This window comes from Pseudorasbora parva, chromosome 6, assembly GCF_024679245.1.
Source record: "Pseudorasbora parva isolate DD20220531a chromosome 6, ASM2467924v1, whole genome shotgun sequence".
NCBI classification, from domain to species: domain Eukaryota; kingdom Metazoa; phylum Chordata; class Actinopteri; order Cypriniformes; family Gobionidae; genus Pseudorasbora; species Pseudorasbora parva.
In genome coordinates this window covers 1,445,169-1,468,643 of record NC_090177.1, presented here as the reverse complement: position 1 = coordinate 1,468,643, position 23,475 = coordinate 1,445,169, and the positions used below count along the sequence as shown (strand labels likewise).

The window sequence follows — 23,475 nt, the reverse complement described above, 5'->3', positions numbered from 1 at the left end:
GTGTGTTTGTGTGTGTGTGTGTGTGTGTGTGTGTCTACATTTCTCTCCGATACGGAAGGAGATTAAACTGAATGTGGAGGATTTTAACTGTATGATGATTGACAAGTCAGTTTAAACGGTTATGGGATGCTCGTAACTGAGCGGCAGAGTCCGTTAAAGATAGCGGAGTAGTCCCGAAGCTTACACACTCTTCTGCTACACACTCAAAAGTATGTACTTTTTCATCACAAAAACTTTTAGGACGTAGTATGAGTAGGCGAATTGGGACGCAGAACTGAGTCTCGAGTGTGGAGGCAGAACTCACCGAAGCAGCTGATGAGCAGGTGAAGCTGGTCAATGTCAGAGTCGCCCGGAAACAGAGGAGAACCGCTCAACATCTCAAAGAACAGGCAGCCCACGGCCCACACGTCCACCGCCCTGAGCACGCAAACACACACACACACACACCTCTTAAACCCCCCCCATCACAGAAACATGTGCAAGACAATAGATTTAAATAAAAACATGTTTTGGCCGATTTATAAGCCTTTAACTAGTGAGGACCAGTCCAATGTCAAACTAGTGAGTTGTTTTCATATTTTACTATATAAGTGAGGACATTTGTGCCCTCACAAGTATTGCTATACAAGGAACGAACACACACACACACACACACACACACACACACACACACATGTTGCGTTTCCATGTTTTATGGGGACTTTTCTTAGGCATAATGTTTTTTATACTGTATAAACTGTACATTCTATCCCCGTACACTGCCCCTAAACCTACCCATCACACACACACACACACTACCCCTAAACCTACCCAACACACACACACACACACACTACCCCTAAACCTACCCATCACACACACACACACATACACTGCCCCTAAACCTACCCATCACACACACACACACTGCCCCTAAACCTACCCATCACAGGAAACATTCAGCATTTTTACATTTTCAAAAAAAAAAACATAACTTGGTATGATTTATTAGGCCCCATTTACACTGCATGGTTTAAGTGACCCAATTCCGATTTTTTTCCTTTCACGTGGCACAGATCGGATACGATCATAGACTGTAAAAAAATATGGCTGTAGTGTCCGTGACGTCACCCATAGGATCCGACGAGCTGTTCTGAAGCGTAACGTAGACGTGATGACTATAGACGGCGGATAAATGGCTATCCACCTGTCACTCAAACTGACCACGCCCTTAATTATGCAGAACTTTAAGGCTTTATATAACGTAAACGAATGAGTTATAAAATAATTCACCCCCTCTCAGTCGTCATGAAGGGCAAAATTAGCCGTATAGACCAAAACCACAGTTAGTCTCAGACTGTAAATGTGTTTTATTCTGCTGTAAAGTTGGGCATTTTAACATGAGGCTCAATGAGATTCTGCTCCTTCTGGAGCCGCTCTAGTGGCCAGACGAGGAATTACAGTTTACATTACTACAGTATCGGCTTCTGGAGCCGCTCTAGTGACCAGAGGGGGAACTGCAGTTTACATTACTACAGTATCGGCTTCTGGAGCCGCTCTAGTGGCCAGAGGGGGAACTGCAGTTTACATTACTACAGTATCGGCTTCTGGAGCCGCTCTAGTGGCCAGTGGAGGAATTACAGTTTACATTACTACAGTATCGGCTTCTGGAGCTGCTCTAGTGGCCAGACGAGGAACTGCAGTTTACATTACTACAGTATCGGCTTCTGGAGCCGCTCTAGTGGCCAGACGAGGAACTGCAGTTTACATTACTACAGTATCAGCTTCTGGAGCCGCTCTAGTGGCCAGACGAGGAACTGCAGTTTACATTACTACAGTATCGGCTTCTGGAGCCGCTCTAGTGGCCAGACGAGGAACTGCAGTTTACATTACTACAGTATCGGCTTCTGGAGCCGCTCTAGTGGCCAGACGAGAAACAGCAGTTTACATTACTACAGTATCGGCTTCAGGAGAGATCGCAGGAGGAGCCGCTTGAATATGACGTGATTGTGTAAGCAGTAAAAAACGAATGGATTCTGATATCCTCAGATCAGATTCGGGCCTCACTCATATGTGGTAATACATTGGATTTGAATTGGGTACGTGCATTAGCGTCAGCCATGTGAGCGTTAAATCAGATATTCCCCAGTAAATGCCAATCGTACGTCATTGAAAAAGAACCGGAGGCGAATGACGACAAACCGCGATCAAGGGCCAGTGTTGGCAAGTCTGCGGTTTTCCTGCAGAATTGGGCAACTTTAACACAGTTGCGATTGGGCGGGTTTTGTTGTGAAAACCTGGCAACCTGGTCAAAGAGACTTTTTCTCTGACTTACGAGAGAAATGTTTTGCTGACCTTTAAAGATGTGTGGAAAAGTGCAGAAAATAATCTCGTGCCGTGCACTTGCCGCTAGAGCCCGCCCACATGATTGATTTGTTGCTAGGGCTTGTTATCGATTCAGATGTTCCAATTCGATTCGATTTCAATTCACAAGCTCTCAAATCAATTCGATATCGATTCTCCAATTTTTTTTTGATTTTGATTCACAAGCTCTAAAATTGATTCTATTTCGATTCTTGATTACATTTCCGATTTCGGTTTACAAGCTCTCAAATCAATTCAATATCGATTCTCAATAAAATTTTCGATTTCGATTCAAAAGCTCTCAAATCGATTCGATTTCAATTCACAAGCTCACAAATCGATTCGATTTTGATTCTCGATTAAATTTTAGATTTCAATTCACAAGCTCTCAAATCGATTCGATTTCAATTCACAAGCTCTCAAATCGATTCGATTTCAATTCACAGCTCTCAAATCGATTCGATATCGATTCTCGATTCAATTTTTGATTTTGATTCACAAGCTCTGAAATCAATTCGATATCGATTCACAGCTCTCAAATAGATTCAATTTCGATTCTCGATTCAATTTTCGATTTCGATTCACAAGCTCTCAAATCGATTCGATTTCAATTCTCGATAAAATTTTCGATTTCGATTCACAAGCTTTCAAATCGATTCGATTTCGATTCACAAGCTCACGAATCGATTCGCTTTCAATTCTCGATTAAATTTTCGATTCACAAGCTCTCAAATCAATTCAATATCGATTCTCGATTAAATTTTCGATTTCGATTCACAAGCTCTCAAATCGATTCGATTTCGATTCACAAGCTCTCAAATCGATTCGATTTCAATTCACAAGCTCTCAAATTGATTCGATTTCAATTCACAAGCTCTCAAATCGATTCGATTTCAATTCACAGCTCTCAAATCGATTCGATATCGATTCTCGATTCAATTTTTGATTTTGATTCACAAGCTCTGAAATCAATTCGATATCGATTCACAGCTCTCAAATAGATTCAATTTCGATTCTCGATTCAATTTTCGATTTCGATTCACAAGCTCTCAAATCGATTCGATTTCAATTCTCGATAAAATTTTCGATTTCGATTCACAAGCTTTCAAATCGATTCGATTTCGATTCTCGATTAAATTTTCGATTCACAAGCTCTCAAATCAATTCAATATCGATTCTCGATTAAATTTTCGATTTCGATTCACAAGCTCTCAAATCAATTCGATTTCAATTCACAGGCTCTCAAATCGGTTCCAATTCACAAGCTCTCAAATCGATTCCGATTCTTAATAAAATGTTCAATTCACAAGCTCTCAAATCAATTCGATTTCAATTCACAAGCACTCAAATTAATTTGATTTCAATTCGCGGTTAAATTTTCGATTCACAAGCTCTCAAATCGATTCCGATTCTTAATTAAATTTTCGATTCACAGGCTCTCAAATCGATACAATTTAAATTCACAAGCTCTCAAATCGATTCGATATCGATTCTCTATAAAATTTTCGATTTCGATTCACAAGCTGTCAAATCGATTCCAAAGCGATTCTCGATTACATTTCAATTTCGATTCAAAAACTCTCAGGTTAGCCGTGTAGTGTAAGTAACCATGGTGATGAACACTGATAAAAACCAATCCACCTTCTTGAGCCCGAAAAACCAGAGTTTGCTCAAACTAATCTCGAACTTACCTGGGTAACAACTGAAATCAGCTTTGTGGAACAGGCTAGAGTATGCGGAGTTAAACCGGACTTCTGTGTGCTGTAACTCACTTCCCATATTTGGCGTCTCCCACCAGAAGCTCTGGAGCTCGATACCAGCGAGTCGCCACATAGTCGGTGTAAACCTCGCCAGGAGCGTCTGAAACCGTACGGGCAAAGCCAAAATCACAGAGCTTGACCACACCGAGCTGAGAAACCAGAACATTCTCTGGCTTAACGTCCCTGTGGATGATCTGACAGACAAACACAGGATTAGGTTAGGTTAGGTTAAATTAGGTTAGGTCAGGTTAGAGTTAAAGTTAGGGTTAGAATAGGTTAGAGCTAGTTTAGATTAGGTTAGGTTAAGTTAGACCAGAGTGGGTTAGTGTTAGGTTAGGTCAGTGTTTCTCAAACTTTTTCTGCCATTCCCCACTTTGGAGGTAGGGAAGGGCTCCGAGCCCCACCTGTCACCATCACCCCAACAAAATGGTAATTATCTAGGCTTTAAGGTTTCCTGTTAACATTTATTTTATTAACATCACATTTTAACCTTAAATGTGTCAAGTTAGTTTAATATTTTAGAGTTTTTTTTAAGGCAACGTTATTTTAGAACTTTTCACCTTTATGTTTCCATGGCAACACGTCATGTTTATCGCGTGACTCACCACAACCGAAATAGCGCTGTATGACAGATTTATCGCTTTTAGTACGTTTTTTCTTTTTTATTCAAAATATTGACTTGCTTACCATTTTATCAACTATCTAATAATCAAATTGTTAATGTGTTTTGCCATTTAAAAACCTTTATAAATGATCTTATCTTGATTTTGGTCTATAATGTAAGATGGGCGCTGCAGCATTTGCTTTGAACAAATGCACTGTCAATCGGATTTACAGCACGTATATTCATCAGTTTCTCCTGGAGTAAGTAAGTGACCGCTGAACTGGGAGAAGAATCGAGTAAACTTTATATAGTTACTTACACTATGTGTATCTGATGAATAAATAATGTGGAATTCAAAGCAATTTTTTTTCCTACCTTTGTAGCACTTTGAGATTTTCTTTAAAATGTAATAAATAAAATGTATTATTATTTATTATTGTTATGTCAGCAAGTTATATTTGAATGGATTGTTATTGTTGCTTCCATAGACACCAGTGTGTATTCCACAAACTCTAAATGTATTATTTTACTAGTACTTATGTGTATTTAAATGCTACCTATTAAATAAAACCTAAAATAAACATTATGAGGTTGAAAACACTGCAAGATGTTGTCAAGAGCTGAGCGCGTCCGCATCTGGCTCAGCGCCAGCCAAAGCGCGAAATCTGACAGAAACTGGCAATTATGTCACGTCACTAAACATTCTAAATCCCATATGTGGTACCGTACTCTCAGGGGCACAGAAATAAAAAAATCATGTAGGACCGCTCAAAAGGTTAATAGAGATGGGCAAAACATTTTTACAAATTTCCTCCCGTTTGTCGCGCCCCACTTGTCATGTCTCTATTCCCCACCAGTGGGGCGCGCCCCACACTTTGAGAAACGCTGGGTTAGGTACAGTCAGATTAGAGTTAGGTTAAGTTAAATTAAATTAGGTCAGGTTAGAGTTAGAGTTAGGTTAAATTAGGTTAGGTCAGGTTAGAGTTAGGTTAGGTTAAATTAAATTAGGTCAGGTTAGAGTTAGGTTAAATTAAATTAAATTAGGTCAGGTTAGAGTTAGGTTAAGTTAAATTAAATTAGGTCAGGTTAGAGTAAGGGTTAGAGAAGGATAGAGCTAGGTTAGGTTGGGTTAAATTAGGTTAAATTAAATTAGGTCAAGTTAGAGTTAGGGTTAGAGTAGGTTAGGTTAGGTTAAGTTAGGTTAAATTAAATTAGGTCAGGTTAGATTTAGGGTTAGAGTAGGTTAGAGCTGGGTTAGGTTAGGTTAAGATAGGTTAAATTAAATAAGGTCAGGTTAGAGTTAGGGTTAGAGTAGGTTAGAGCTGGGTTAGGTTAGGTTAAGATAGGTTAAATTAAATTAGGTCAGGTTAGAGTTAGGGTTAGAGTAGGTTAGAGCTGGGTTAGGTTAGGTTAAGTTAGGTTAAATTAAATTAGGTCAGGTTAGAGTTAGGGTTAAAGTAGGTTAGAGCTAGGTTAGGTTAGGTTAAGATAGGTTAAATAAATTAGGTCAGGTTAGAGTTAGGGTTAGAGTAGGTTAGAGCTGGGTTAGGTTAGGTTAAGTTAGGTTAAATTAAATTAGGTCAGGTTAGAGTTAGGGTTAAAGTAGGTTAGAGCTAGGTTAGGTTAGGTTAAGATAGGTTAAATTAAATTAGGTCAGGTTAGAGTTAGGGTTAGAGTAGGTTAGAGCTGGGTTAGGTTAGGTTAAGTTAGGTTAAATTAAATAAGGTCAGGTTAGAGTTAGGGTTAGAGTAGGTTAGAGCTGGGTTAGGTTAGGTTAAGTTAGGTTAAATTAAATTAGGTCAGGTTAGATTTAGGGTTAGAGTAGGTTAGAGCTAGGTTAGGTTAAGTTAGGTTAAATTAAATAAGGTCAGGTTAGATTTAGGGTTAGAGTAGGTTCGAGCTAGGTTAGGTTAGGTTAGGTTAAGTTAGGTTAAATTAAATTAGGTCAGGTTAGAGTAAGGGTTAGAGTAGGTTAGAGCTAGGTTAGGTTAGGTTAAGATAGGTTAAATTAAATTAGGTCAGGTTAGAGTTAGGGTTAGAGTAGGTTAGAGCTGGGTTAGGTTAGGTTAAGTTAGGTTAAATTAAATAAGGTCAGGTTAGAGTTAGGGTTGAAGTAGGTTAGAGCTGGGTTAGGTTAGGTTAAGTTAGGTTAAATTAAATTAGGTCAGGTTAGAGTTAGGGTTAGAGTAGGTTAGAGCTGGGTTAGGTTAGGTTAAGTTAGGTTAAATTAAATTAGGTCAGGTTAGAGTTAGGGTTAGAGTAGGTTAGAAGTGGGTTAGGTTAGGTTAAGTTAGGTTAAATTAAATAAGGTCAGGTTAGAGTTAGGGTTAGAGTAGGTTAGAGCTGGGTTAGGTTAGGTTAAGTTAGGTTAAATTAAATAAGGTCAGGTTAGAGTTAGGGTTAGAGTAGGTTAGAGCTGGGTTAGGTTAGGTTAAGTTAGGTTAAATTAAATTAGGTCAGGTTAGAGTTAGGGTTAGAGTAGGGGCCTGTACCATGAAGCTGGTTTAGCTAGCTAGCCAGATTTGTTTAAGCTTAGTTTGTACCAATCCTGGGTTTTAGGTACCATTAAAGGGGTTTGGCTTTTAGCAGTGTTCATCACCATAGTAACCTACGCTCCACAGCCAACCTGTTCCAGGGCAGGTTATGTTCTGGATAAGAGATCTCAAACTGAAATTGGACCAATCAGCTTTGAGCAAAGTGACACACCTCTGATTCAATAAAGTCACTCCCCCTGTTTCTAATTGAAATTAAAAGTCACTAAATAGCAAATGGGTTTTAAAGACTAAAGCGTCTGGCTTTTAACAATGCTTATTTTATTTTTTAAATAATTCTGAATGATTTAGATTACCCTTAATCAATTACACATTTATAATTTTAGTTAATCAATCATTAGTAGACACTTTGTTAAAATTAATATAAATAGCCTACATAAAGTCATACAAATAATCTTTAAAATCAATAAATAAAACTATCAAAAAGGAAGCTTACTGAGCTTAAATGTTCAATTTTCTCTATATATTAACTAAACTAACTTTATAACTTTTACTTGCATTGACGGATAATATTGTTTCTTTAAGTTGTCCTCTTTCATAGACAGCTCTTTTTTTTCTTGCTGTGTAATTTTTTTTAAATTCTTAATATTTTTAAATCATTTAATATTCTGCAGAAGAGAGTAATGAATCTTGCTGCTTCTCTCGCGAGAAGTGAATCTTAGTTCCACAGCGTGTGATTGGCTGTTCACTGCTGATGTCACAGCTAAACTCCTGAACTCAGGATCAAAGCCTGAGTTGACAGAGAAAGCAGATGATCAGCATCATGGGACCAACAAAGCCTTAATACATTGGTTTGGTTTTGTCAACGCAAAACTAATCCGGTAATCCTGAGTTTGTTAAACTACCATCATGGTACAGGCCCTAGGTTAGAGCTAGGTTAGGTTAGGATAAGTAAGGTTAAATTAAATTAGGTCAGGTTAGAGTTAGGGTTAGAGTAGGTTAGAGCTGGGTTAGGTTAGGTTAAGTAAGGTTAAATTAAATTAGGTCAGGTTAGAGTTAGGGTTAGGTTGGAGTTAGGTTAAATTAGGTTAGCTCAGGTTAGATTTAGGTTAAGTTAAATTAGGTCAGGTTAGGGTTAGAGTTAGGTTAAGATAAATTAGGTTAAATTAGGTTAGCTTAAGATAAGTTAGGTTAAGTAATGTTAGGTTAAGTAATGTTAGGTTAAGATAAGTTAGGTTAAGATAAGTTAGGTTAAGATAAGTTAGGTTAAGATAAGTTAGGTTAAGATAAGTTAAGTTAGGTTAGGTTAAGATAAGTTAGGTTAAGTAATGTTAGGTTAAGATAAGTTAAGTTAGGTTAGGTTAAGATAAGTTAGGTTAAGTAATGTTAGGTTAAGATAAGTTAGGTTAAGATAAGTTAGGTTAAGATAAGTTAAGTTAGGTTAGGTTAAGATAAGTTAGGTTAAGATAAGTTAGGTTAAGTTAGGTTAGATTAGAGTTAGGTTAAGTTAGGTTAGCTTAGAGTTAGGTTAGGTGCAATGTTCCCTCTAATTTCTTTTCTCACTGAGCAAAACATTTCTCTATTGGGCTGACATTTTGGTGACAGATAAATTCTTTATTATTATTATTATTATTATTATTATTATTATTATTATTAGGCTAAACAATATAATTATACCAAACAGCTTATAATAAAAAATAAATGATAAAACTGATATGTTATATATATTAAAAAAGTAATTAAATAGATCTAAGAGCGAAGCATGTTCAAGGGAAGATGTGAAGTTATCTAAACATCTCTGAAACCCAAACCACACACACATCTATTTAAACTGATGTGTGGTACTGGGGTGTTTAGAGTTCGCACACTACACTTGTGGTGTGTGTGTGTGTGTGTGTGTGTGTGTGTGTAACTGTAAATGTGTGTTTTGTTACCATGTTGTGTTATTTCCAATGGTGGAAAGAGTACTGAAAAATACGTCCTAAAATGTCCTAAATACTACTCAAAGTAGACGTAAAAGTAGCCCTTTTAAAAGAGCTTAAGAGTCGTATTACTCTATGAATGTTATTCCATACCCTGCAAATTAATAATGTAGCTTACTCTCTTATAAATGATTATTAGTAAGAACAAATAAACATGAGATCACCAACTTTCAATATTTCTTTGACTACCAATTTTTATTTTTGACTGTTAGCACTAAAAATACAGCCATGTAATATTTGAGAAACCAATAATGTGGAAACATTAATGACAACCATTCCGTAGAGGTGTTCTTGCGGTTAATTAAAAAAGCTTGCAAAGCGTTGTACATTAACAATTGTACATTAAAAAAGAAAAATGATTTATTTTCAAAACACATTCATACTGCTTTAATGTCAATGGATGTTTTCTCTGTAAAAAGAATACACTAAGAAATCTGAATCGAGTAACTCACAATTTTTCTCACAAACTTTCACAATTTAAATATAAATCTGATGTTTTATTAAAGTTATTTGCTATATACATGGACTACACTTTTAAATCGCCACGTGAGAACACATTACATTAAAATATGCACTTCAATAAGCTGACAGAGAGCAGTTTAATGCGTTTACATGTTAAACGAAATCGCTGTAAGGGACAGAAATATAGCAGTCCCGATCGGTTAACGCACTGAAGCCTGGCAAACAATCGCGCTAAATGAAGAGTTTCCAGCAGATGGCGCCGCCCTGGGCCTAGATTACGCGGGGGACGTGTCCCCCGCACTTATAATAAAATGTATTTTCGTCCCCCGAACTTTTAATAAAATGTATTTTCGTCCCCCGCACTTTTAATAAAATGTATTTTCGTCCCCCACACTTTTAATAAAATGTATTTTCGTCCCCCGCACTTTTAATAAAATGTATTTTCGTCCCCCACACTTTTAATAAAATGTATTTTCGTCCCCCACACTTTTAATAAAATGTATTTTCGTCCCCCGCACTTTTAATAAAATGTATTTTCGTCCCCCACACTTTTAATAAAATGTATTTTCGTCCCCCGCACTTATAATAAAATGTATTTTCGTCCCCCACACTTATAATAAAATGTATTTTCGTCCTCCACACTTTTAATAAAATGTATTTTCGTCCCCCACACTTTTAATAAAATGTATTTTCGTCCCCCACACTTTTAATAAAATGTATTTTCGTCCCCCGCACTTTTAATAAAATGTATTTTCGTCCCCCACACTTTTAATAAAATGTATTTTCGTCCCCCGCACTTATAATAAAATGTATTTTCGTCCCCCACACTTATAATAAAATGTATTTTCGTCCTCCACACTTTTAATAAAATGTATTTTCGTCCCCCGCACTTTTAATAAAATGTATTTTCGTCCCCCACACTTTTAATAAAATGTATTTTCGTCCCCCGCACTTTTAATAAAATGTATTTTCGTCCTCCACACTTTTAATAAAATGTATTTTCGTCCTCCACACTTTTTATATAATGTATTTTCGTCCTCCACACTTATAATAAAATGTATTTTCGTCCCCCGCACTTTTTATATAATGTATTTTCGTCCTCCACACTTATAATAAAATGTATTTTCGTCCCCCGCACTTTTAATAAAATGTATTTTCGTCCCCCGCACTTATAATAAAATGTATTTTCGTCCTCCACACTTTTAATAAAATGTATTTTCGTCCCCCGCACTTTTTATATAATGTATTTTCGTCCTCCACACTTTTAATAAAATGTATTTTCGTCCCCCACACTTTTAATAAAATGTATTTTCGTCCCCCGCACTTTTAATAAAATGTATTTTCGTCCCCCGCACTTTTTATATAATGTATTTTCGTCCTCCACACTTTTAATAAAATGTATTTTCGTCCTCCACACTTTTAATAAAATGTATTTTCGTCCCACGAACTTTTTATATAATGTATTTTCGTCCCCCACACTTTTAATAAAATGTATTTTCGTCCCCCACACTTTTAATAAAATGTATTTTCGTCCCCCACACTTTTAATAAAATGTATTTTCGTCCCCCGCACTTTTAATAAAATGTATTTTCGTCCTCCACACTTTTAATAAAATGTATTTTCGTCCCCCGCACTTATAATAAAATGTATTTTCGTCCCCCACACTTTTAATAAAATGTATTTTCGTCCCCCACACTTTTAATAAAATGTATTTTCGTCCCCCGCACTTATAATAAAATGTATTTTCGTCCCCCACACTTTTAATAAAATGTATTTTCGTCCTCCACACTTTTAATAAAATGTATTTTCGTCCCACGAACTTTTTATATAATGTATTTTCGTCCCCCACACTTTTAATAAAATGTATTTTCGTCCCCCACACTTTTAATAAAATGTATTTTCGTCCTCCACACTTTTTATATAATGTATTTTCGTCCCCCCGAACTTTTTATATAATGTATTTTCGTCCCCCGCACTTTTAATAAAATGTATTTTCGTCCTCCACACTTTTAATAAAATGTATTTTCGTCCCCCGCACTTTTAATAAAATGTATTTTCGTCCTCCACACTTTTAATAAAATGTATTTTCGTCCCCCGCACTTTTTATATAATGTATTTTCGTCCCCTGAACTTTTTATATAATGTATTTTCGTCCCCCGAACTTTTTATATAATGTATTTTCGTCCCCCGCACTTTTAATAAAATGTATTTTCGTCCCCCGCACTTTTTATATAATGTATTTTCGTCCCCCACACTTTTAATAAAATGTATTTTCGTCCCCCGCACTTTTAATAAAATGTATTTTCGTCCCCCGCACTTTTTATATAATGTATTTTCGTCCCCCACACTTTTAATAAAATGTATTTTCGTCCCCCGAACTTTTAATAAAATGTATTTTCGTCCCCCGCAGTTTTAATAAAATGTATTTTCGTCCCCCGAACTTTTAATAAAATGTATTTTCGTCCCCCACACTTTTAATAAAATGTATTTTCGTCCCCCGCAGTTTTAATAAAATGTATTTTCGTCCCCCGCAGTTTTAATAAAATGTATTTTCGTCCCCCGCACTTTTAATAAAATGTATTTTCGTCCTCCACACTTTTAATAAAATGTATTTTCGTCCCACAAACTTTTTATATAATGTATTTTCGTCCCCCACACTTTTAATAAAATGTATTTTCGTCCCCCACACTTTTAATAAAATGTATTTTCGTCCCCCACACTTTTAATAAAATGTATTTTCGTCCCCCACACTTTTAATAAAATGTATTTTCGTCCCCCACACTTTTAATAAAATGTATTTTCGTCCCCCACACTTTTTATATAATGTATTTTCGTCCCCCCGAACTTTTTATATAATGTATTTTCGTCCCCCGCACTTTTAATAAAATGTATTTTCGTCCTCCACACTTTTAATAAAATGTATTTTCGTCCCCCGCACTTTTAATAAAATGTATTTTCGTCCCCCACACTTTTAATAAAATGTATTTTCGTCCCCCGCACTTTTTATATAATGTATTTTCGTCCCCTGAACTTTTTATATAATGTATTTTCGTCCCCCGAACTTTTTATATAATGTATTTTCGTCCCCCGCACTTTTAATAAAATGTATTTTCGTCCCCCGCACTTTTTATATAATGTATTTTCGTCCCCCACACTTTTAATAAAATGTATTTTCGTCCCCCGCACTTTTAATAAAATGTATTTTCGTCCCCCGCACTTTTTATATAATGTATTTTCGTCCCCCACACTTTTAATAAAATGTATTTTCGTCCCCCGAACTTTTAATAAAATGTATTTTCGTCCCCCGCAGTTTTAATAAAATGTATTTTCGTCCCCCGCACTTTTAATAAAATGTATTTTCGTCCTCCACACTTTTAATAAAATGTATTTTCGTCCCCCACACTTTTAATAAAATGTATTTTCGTCCTTCACACTTTTAATAAAATGTATTTTCGTCCCCCACACTTTTAATAAAATGTATTTTCGTCCTTCACACTTTTAATAAAATGTATTTTCGTCCCCCGCACTTTTTATATAATGTATTTTCGTCCCCCACACTTATAATAAAATGTATTTTCGTCCCCCGCACTTTTAATAAAATGTATTTTCGTCCTTCACACTTTTAATAAAATGTATTTTCGTCCCCCGCACTTTTTATATAATGTATTTTCGTCCCCCGCACTTTTAATAAAATGTATTTTCGTCCCCCGCACTTTTTATATAATGTATTTTCGTCCCCCACACTTTTAATAAAATGTATTTTCGTCCCCCGCACTTTTAATAAAATGTATTTTCGTCCCCCGCACTTTTAATAAAATGTATTTTCGTCCCCCGCACTTATAATAAAATGTATTTTCGTCCCCCGAACTTTTAATAAAATGTATTTTCGTCCCCCGCACTTTTAATAAAATGTATTTTCGTCCCCCACACTTTTAATAAAATGTATTTTCGTCCCCCGCACTTTTAATAAAATGTATTTTCGTCCCCCACACTTTTAATAAAATGTATTTTCGTCCCCCACACTTTTAATAAAATGTATTTTCGTCCCCCGCACTTTTAATAAAATGTATTTTCGTCCCCCACACTTTTAATAAAATGTATTTTCGTCCCCCGCACTTATAATAAAATGTATTTTCGTCCCCCACACTTATAATAAAATGTATTTTCGTCCTCCACACTTTTAATAAAATGTATTTTCGTCCCCCGCACTTTTAATAAAATGTATTTTCGTCCCCCACACTTTTAATAAAATGTATTTTCGTCCCCCGCACTTTTAATAAAATGTATTTTCGTCCTCCACACTTTTAATAAAATGTATTTTCGTCCCCCGCACTTTTTATATAATGTATTTTCGTCCTCCACACTTATAATAAAATGTATTTTCGTCCCCCGCACTTTTAATAAAATGTATTTTCGTCCCCCGCACTTATAATAAAATGTATTTTCGTCCTCCACACTTTTAATAAAATGTATTTTCGTCCCCCGCACTTTTTATATAATGTATTTTCGTCCTCCACACTTTTAATAAAATGTATTTTCGTCCCCCACACTTTTAATAAAATGTATTTTCGTCCCCCGCACTTTTAATAAAATGTATTTTCGTCCCCCGCACTTTTTATATAATGTATTTTCGTCCTCCACACTTTTAATAAAATGTATTTTCGTCCTCCACACTTTTAATAAAATGTATTTTCGTCCCACGAACTTTTTATATAATGTATTTTCGTCCCCCACACTTTTAATAAAATGTATTTTCGTCCCCCACACTTTTAATAAAATGTATTTTCGTCCCCCACACTTTTAATAAAATGTATTTTCGTCCCCCGCACTTTTAATAAAATGTATTTTCGTCCTCCACACTTTTAATAAAATGTATTTTCGTCCTCCACACTTTTAATAAAATGTATTTTCGTCCCCGCACTTATAATAAAATGTATTTTCGTCCCCCACACTTTTAATAAAATGTATTTTCGTCCTCCACACTTTTAATAAAATGTATTTTCGTCCCACGAACTTTTTATATAATGTATTTTCGTCCCCCACACTTTTAATAAAATGTATTTTCGTCCCCCACACTTTTAATAAAATGTATTTTCGTCCTCCACACTTTTTATATAATGTATTTTCGTCCCCCCGAACTTTTTATATAATGTATTTTCGTCCCCCGCACTTTTAATAAAATGTATTTTCGTCCTCCACACTTTTAATAAAATGTATTTTCGTCCCCCGCACTTTTAATAAAATGTATTTTCGTCCTCCACACTTTTAATAAAATGTATTTTCGTCCCCCGCACTTTTTATATAATGTATTTTCGTCCCCTGAACTTTTTATATAATGTATTTTCGTCCCCCGCACTTATAATAAAATGTATTTTCGTCCCCCACACTTTTAATAAAATGTATTTTCGTCCCCCGCACTTTTAATAAAATGTATTTTCGTCCCCCGCAGTTTTAATAAAATGTATTTTCGTCCCCCGAACTTTTAATAAAATGTATTTTCGTCCCCCGCAGTTTTAATAAAATGTATTTTCGTCCCCCGAACTTTTAATAAAATGTATTTTCGTCCCCCGCAGTTTTAATAAAATGTATTTTCGTCCCCCGAACTTTTAATAAAATGTATTTTCGTCCCCCACACTTTTAATAAAATGTATTTTCGTCCCCCGAACTTTTAATAAAATGTATTTTCGTCCCCCGCAGTTTTAATAAAATGTATTTTCGTCCCCCGCACTTTTAATAAAATGTATTTTCGTCCTCCACACTTTTAATAAAATGTATTTTCGTCCCACGAACTTTTTATATAATGTATTTTCGTCCCCCACACTTTTAATAAAATGTATTTTCGTCCCCCACACTTTTAATAAAATGTATTTTCGTCCCCCACACTTTTAATAAAATGTATTTTCGTCCCCCACACTTTTAATAAAATGTATTTTCGTCCCCCACACTTTTAATAAAATGTATTTTCGTCCCCCACACTTTTTATATAATGTATTTTCGTCCCCCCGAACTTTTTATATAATGTATTTTCGTCCCCCGCACTTTTAATAAAATGTATTTTCGTCCTCCACACTTTTAATAAAATGTATTTTCGTCCCCCGCACTTTTAATAAAATGTATTTTCGTCCCCCACACTTTTAATAAAATGTATTTTCGTCCCCCGCACTTTTTATATAATGTATTTTCGTCCCCTGAACTTTTTATATAATGTATTTTCGTCCCCCGAACTTTTTATATAATGTATTTTCGTCCCCCGCACTTTTAATAAAATGTATTTTCGTCCCCCGCACTTTTTATATAATGTATTTTCGTCCCCCACACTTTTAATAAAATGTATTTTCGTCCCCCGCACTTTTAATAAAATGTATTTTCGTCCCCCGCACTTTTTATATAATGTATTTTCGTCCCCCACACTTTTAATAAAATGTATTTTCGTCCCCCGAACTTTTAATAAAATGTATTTTCGTCCCCCGCAGTTTTAATAAAATGTATTTTCGTCCCCCGCACTTTTAATAAAATGTATTTTCGTCCTCCACACTTTTAATAAAATGTATTTTCGTCCCCCACACTTTTAATAAAATGTATTTTCGTCCTTCACACTTTTAATAAAATGTATTTTCGTCCCCCACACTTTTAATAAAATGTATTTTCGTCCTTCACACTTTTAATAAAATGTATTTTCGTCCCCCGCACTTTTTATATAATGTATTTTCGTCCCCCACACTTATAATAAAATGTATTTTCGTCCCCCGCACTTTTAATAAAATGTATTTTCGTCCTTCACACTTTTAATAAAATGTATTTTCGTCCCCCGCACTTTTTATATAATGTATTTTCGTCCCCCGCACTTTTAATAAAATGTATTTTCGTCCCCCGCACTTTTTATATAATGTATTTTCGTCCCCCACACTTTTAATAAAATGTATTTTCGTCCCCCGCACTTTTAATAAAATGTATTTTCGTCCCCCGCACTTTTTATATAATGTATTTTCGTCCCCCACACTTTTAATAAAATGTATTTTCGTCCCCCGAACTTTTTATATAATGTATTTTCGTCCCCCACACTTTTAATAAAATGTATTTTCGTCCCCCGCACTTTTAATAAAATGTATTTTCGTCCCCCGCACTTTTAATAAAATGTATTTTCGTCCCCCGCACTTTTAATAAAATGTATTTTCGTCCCCCGCACTTTTAATAAAATGTATTTTCGTCCTCCACACTTTTAATAAAATGTATTTTCGTCCTCCACACTTTTAATAAAATGTATTTTCGTCCTCCACACTTTTAATAAAATGTATTTTCGTCCCCCGCACTTTTAATAAAATGTATTTTCGTCCTCCACACTTTTAATAAAATGTATTTTCGTCCCCCACACTTTTTATATAATGTATTTTCGTCCCCCACACTTTTAATAAAATGTATTTTCGTCCTCCACACTTTTAATAAAATGTATTTTCGTCCCCCACACTTTTTATATAATGTATTTTCGTCCCCCACACTTTTTATATAATGTATTTTCGTCCCCCACACTTTTAATAAAATGTATTTTCGTCCCCCGCACTTTTAATAAAATGTATTTTCGTCCTCCACACTTTTAATAAAATGTATTTTCGTCCCCCACACTTTTTATATAATGTATTTTCGTCCTCCACACTTATAATAAAATGTATTTTCGTCCCCCGCACTTATAATAAAATGTATTTTCGTCCTCCACACTTTTAATAAAATGTATTTTCGTCCCCCGCACTTTTAATAAAATGTATTTTCGTCCCCCGCACTTTTTATATAATGTATTTTCGTCCCCCACACTTTTAATAAAATGTATTTTCGTCCCCCGAACTTTTTATATAATGTATTTTCGTCCCCCACACTTTTAATAAAATGTATTTTCGTCCCCCGCACTTTTAATAAAATGTATTTTCGTCCCCCGCACTTTTAATAAAATGTATTTTCGTCCCCCGCACTTTTAATAAAATGTATTTTCGTCCCCCGCACTTTTAATAAAATGTATTTTCGTCCTCCACACTTTTAATAAAATGTATTTTCGTCCTCCACACTTTTAATAAAATGTATTTTCGTCCTCCACACTTTTAATAAAATATATTTTCGTCCCCCGCACTTTTAATAAAATGTATTTTCGTCCTCCACACTTTTAATAAAATGTATTTTCGTCCCCCACACTTTTTATATAATGTATTTTCGTCCCCCACACTTTTTATATAATGTATTTTCGTCCCCCACACTTTTAATAAAATGTATTTTCGTCCCCCGCACTTTTAATAAAATGTATTTTCGTCCTCCACACTTTTAATAAAATGTATTTTCGTCCCCCACACTTTTTATATAATGTATTTTCGTCCTCCACACTTATAATAAAATGTATTTTCGTCCCCCGCACTTATAATAAAATGTATTTTCGTCCTCCACACTTTTAATAAAATGTATTTTCGTCCCCCGAACTTTTTATATAATGTATTTTCGTCCCCCGAACTTTTTATATAATGTATTTTCGTCCCCCGCACTTTTAATAAAATGTATTTTCGTCCCCCGCACTTATAATAAAATGTATTTTCGTCCTCCACACTTATAATAAAATGTATTTTCGTCCCCCGCACTTTTAATAAAATGTATTTTCGTCCCCCGCACTTTTAATAAAATGTATTTTCGTCCCCCGCACTTTTAATAAAATGTATTTTCGTCCCCCGCACTTTTAATAAAATGTATTTTCGTCCCCCGCACTTTTAATAAAATGTATTTTCGTCCCCCGCACTTTTAATAAAATGTATTTTCGTCCCCCGAACTTTTTATATAATGTATTTTCGTCCCCCGAACTTTTTATATAATGTATTTTCGTCCCCCGCACTTTTAATAAAATGTATTTTCGTCCCCCGCACTTATAATAAAATGTATTTTCGTCCTCCACACTTATAATAAAATGTATTTTCGTCCCCCGCACTTTTAATAAAATGTATTTTCGTCCCCCGCACTTTTAATAAAATGTATTTTCGTCCCCCGCACTTTTAATAAAATGTATTTTCGTCCCCCGAACTTTTTATATAATGTATTTTCGTCCCCCAAACTTTTTATATAATGTATTTTCGTCCCCCGAACTTTTTATATAATGTATTTTCGTCCCCCGCACTTTTAATAAAATGTATTTTCGTCCCCCGAACTTTTTATATAATGTATTTTCGTCCCCCGCACTTTTAATAAAATGTATTTTCGTCCCCCGAACTTTTTATATAATGTATTTTCGTCCCCCGCACTTTTAATAAAATGTATTTTCGTCCCCCACACTTTTAATAAAATGTATTTTCGTCCCCCGCACTTTTAATAAAATGTATTTTCGTCCCCCGCACTTTTTATATAATGTATTTTCGTCCCCCGCACTTTTAATAAAATGTATTTTCGTCCCCCACACTTTTAATAAAATGTATTTTCGTCCCCCGCACTTTTAATAAAATGTATTTTCGTCCCCCGCACTTTTTATATAATGTATTTTCGTCCCCCGCACTTTTTATATAATGTATTTTCGTCCCCCACACTTTTAATAAAATGTATTTTCGTCCCCCGCACTTTTTATATAATGTATTTTCGTCCCCCGCACTTTTAATAAAATTTATTTTTGTCCCCCACACTTTTTATATAATGTATTTTCGTCCCCCGCACTTTTAATAAAATTTATTTTCGTCCCCCGCACTTTTAATAAAATTTATTTTTGTCCCCCGCACTTTTTATATAATGTATTTTCGTCCCCCGCACTTTTGATAAAATGTATTTTCGTCCCCCGCACTTTTTATATAATGTATTTTCGTCCCCCACACTTTTAATAAAATGTATTTTCGTCCCCCGCACTTTTAATAAAATTTATTTTTGTCCCCCGCACTTTTTATATAATGTATTTTCGTCCCCCGCACTTTTTATATAATGTATTTTCGTCCCCCGCACTTATAATAAAATGTATTTTCGTCCCCCGCACTTTTAATAAAATGTATTTTCGTCCCCCACACTTTTAATAAAATGTATTTTCGTCCCCCGCACTTTTTATATAATGTATTTTCGTCCCCCACACTTTTAATAAAATGTATTTTCGTCCCCCGCACTTTTAATAAAATGTATTTTCGTCCCCCGCACTTTTAATAAAATGTATTTTCGTCCCCCACACTTTTAATAAAATGTATTTTCGTCCCCCACACTTTTAATAAAATGTATTTTCGTCCCCCGCACTTATAATAAAATGTATTTTCGTCCCCCACACTTATAATAAAATGTATTTTCGTCCTCCACACTTTTAATAAAATGTATTTTCGTCCCCCACACTTATAATAAAATGTATTTTCGTCCTCCACACTTTTAATAAAATGTATTTTCGTCCCCCACACTTTTAATAAAATGTATTTTCGTCCCCCGCACTTTTTATATAATGTATTTTCTTCCTTCGCACTTTTAATAAAATTTATTGTCGTTTTTATTAAATAAATGCTGCCTATATATATATATATATATATATATATATATATATATATATATATATATATATATATATATATATATATATATATATTACAAATTTTTTTTACATCGCATAAAATCTATGGATACTTAATGCACAAGTGTTTGAAGTACATACACCAATCAGAAAATTGGCATAAAGAATAGGAGAAAAATATTATAGATATTAGTGGTTATTGATCAGCAGTGTATTTGATATCTTACCGAATTAAAAGCAAGAGATGCAATAAATTATATCGGTAAAAAAAAATGGTATTACGACATTTCTGTCCCCCTTCTGACTTCAACGCGAGACACAGCTAGCCGGCTAAAACAGGTGAATTTAAACAATGGCTAAGTGGCTAAACGCAGCTTGTTGTCGTGTGAGGGACCTGTTCATGTTGAACGGACATTTTAATTGCATTTTGTGTCTGTTAAGAGGCACAAGGACACCCTTTACGCGCATGCCCCAAAGCGCCGTTTTAGCTGAGGGGGGGGCTCTGGGCATTATCTGTAATAACTCCGTGTTGCAAGCACCAATCCGGTTCGTTTTTTTTCTATAGACTGTACTCACAAAGATATAATGATCAAGATAAACTTAAAAATTCGCCGGAGTTGTCCTTTAAGGTTAGTTTAGGGTTAGGCTAGAGTTAGGTATAGGTTTAAGGTTAGTTTAGGGTTATTTTAGAGTTAGATTAGAGTTAGGTGTAGGTTTAAGATTAGGGTTAGGTGTAGGTTTAGGCTAGAGTTAGGTTAGGTGTAGGTTTAGGGTTAGTTTAGAGTTAGGTTAGGTGTAGGTTTAGGGTTAGTTTAGAGTTAGGTTAGGTGTAGGTTTAGGCTAGAGTTAGGTTAGGTGTAGGTTTATGTTAGAGTTAGGTTAGGGCCAGACGCTCACGTTGTTCTGGTGGCAGAAGCCAACGGCCCTCAGGATCTGGTAGAGATACTTTCGGACTCTGTGCGGATCCAGTCCGGATGGGAACTGCTCAAGCTCGTCCAGAACTGTCCGCTCCACAAACTCGAACACCAAATACCAGTGACGTCTCCACTTCCACACCTCCAGCAGGTTCACCAGATTCTCATGCCTCAGTTGCTGCCAACACACACACGTTTGTTTTTGTGAAATGTGGGGACATTCCATAAGCGTAATGTTTTTTATACTGTAAAAAACGTATTTTCTATCCCCTTACACTGCCCCTGTCCCCTAAACCTACCCATCACACACACACACACACACACAGCCCCTAAACCGATTTCGCGTTTTTAAAACTGTGAAAGTTCTTTTCACAGTTCTTTCCTTACGAAAAACAAGTTTATTCAAGTGTGCTTTTAGTCATAATCTTCAATACATCTTTTAAACTAAAAATAAGAAACTATATTTTCATTATTTTTTAATGTACTTCTCAGAAATATAATAAAAATTGCACTCTTTTGATCGAGATATAAAGAAACACTGGGCTCGTAGTGTTCACTCTTTTGATTGAGCAGCCTATTAAATACTTTATTCAGTTTTACATACGGTCTTCTGATATTGCTTGAAAATGTTGATTTATAAAGAAAACAGATTTCATCAATCATTAAATTAATTCAGTTCAATAGTGTCAGTGTTGAACTTAAAGAAAACGTACACGTATAATTGGACAGTAGTTTACTGAGTGTATACTTCTAAGTGTACTTTAAGAAACTAAAAATAAGCTAAGTATTAAAATAGCAAACTTTTAACACTGCAAAAAATGCTTTTCTTATATTTTTGTCTTGTATCTAGTCAAAATATCTAAAAATTGTTACATTAAGAAACATTTAACTTAACGTTACTAGATAAGTACAAATGTCTTGTTTTGAAATAACTCAAAATGAAGAGTTTTTGCTTAAAATAAAATAAATAATCTGCCAATGGGGTGAGAAAAATAATCTTGTTTTCTGTTTGAATTAAGATTATTTTTCTCACCCCATTGGCAGATTATTTATCTTATTTTAAGCAAAAACTCTCTTCATTTTGAGTTTTTCCCCCGCAAAACAAGACAATTACTTGTAAGTAACATAAAAATAAGTAAGAAAAGCATTTTTTTGCAGTAAAGTTCACTTGTAGTAACGATATTTGTGAACTAACGTTAGTTCTTAACTTTTACACTTATATTACAATTAAAGGTATCCTTTATATACTACAAATGCGCCAGTTTAGTCTCAATCAGTATTGAAATACAAGTCCACTACTACTACACACATTAGTACACTTCCTACATAAAGTAACGTTATACTTAAACTTTACACACATATAACAGCAAGGTTATAATTTATAATCAGACACGTGACTGACCTTTAGCATTTTGACTTCTCTCAGCACGATCTTCCTCACGGCCTCATCTTCCTCCATTAGCTTCTTCACGGCGACGGTTCGGCCGGTGTCCCGGTGGCGGCACTTCAGCACGGTCCCGTAGCTACCGGAGCCCAGACAGCCAAGAGTCTCGTACTTATACATCACGGGACACGGGAGTCAGCGCAACTAATGCGGATTAAAGATCGGTATGAGCTTTCATTCGGTCAGTAGAGCACATCGCCGTCGTTTGTTTTTCGTAGCACGTAAATAACGGCGCCGTCGCCATAGAAACCGACGCGCGCGCAGAAAGAGCTGTCAATCAAACGTCAGAAACGAGTCAAACGTGCAAATAAATAACGGACTGGTTTAATTCGACAAACATAACGCTCGTGAATATTGAACACAGTGAAAATATATTTAAAAATTCAGAAATTGTAATTATTATATTCGTATAATATTACTTTGTTTATTTAAAATACGCCAACAAAAATTATTAATACACGATTCTTCTCGATTCACTCTGTAGATGACAAACTAGTTTATATGAAGCAAAATCAAACCTTTTTTTCCCCTCCTCAGTAGAGTACACTGTATATTTACCTTGTTAATACTGAATAAACGTAGTTTATCGCCTCAGTCTGTCCGCCATTTTGTAACGGTCAGAACAAACGAGATCAGAACAAACAGCCTCAAAACTAAGATATTATATTTCGTTATCGTTCTTGGGGTCAGTGTGCTTTCGATTACACAGCGGTGTACTAAATTTTGCATAAAGATGATATCCTGGCTTAACGTTAACGTTAATCCCTTTTCCTAGTTTTGCTCCTGCATCATCTACGTTACATTATGAGTTGTAAAAACACAAACCAACACATTGGCACGCCTGAAGGCCTTTTCATTTTCATCAAAAATGTCAGCAATGTGCAGCATATAAATCATACACATTGCTGACATTTTTTATGAAAATCTATCAATGAGTCGTTAGTAAGTTATGAACAGCGTCATGTTGAACGTTCCAAGATGACGGCCG

General features: G+C 35.2%; 1 protein-coding gene across 1 annotated transcript in view; it reads right to left on the bottom strand.

The window, feature by feature from the left end:
• The window catches only part of LOC137078243 (cyclin-dependent kinase-like 4), a 31,597-nt gene extending 8,849 nt beyond the window's left edge, over positions 1–22,748 (bottom strand). Inside the window, exons 1-4 of the mRNA XM_067445394.1 lie at positions 22,446–22,748; positions 21,027–21,221; positions 4,116–4,297; positions 305–417 (exon numbers count right to left, since the gene is read on the bottom strand). Coding sequence (XP_067301495.1) covers positions 305–417; positions 4,116–4,297; positions 21,027–21,221; positions 22,446–22,607 — 652 coding nt within the window. The 5' untranslated portion in view covers positions 22,608–22,748. The remainder of the gene's footprint in view (positions 1–304; positions 418–4,115; positions 4,298–21,026; positions 21,222–22,445) is intronic.
• Positions 22,749–23,475: the final 727 nt, after the last annotated feature.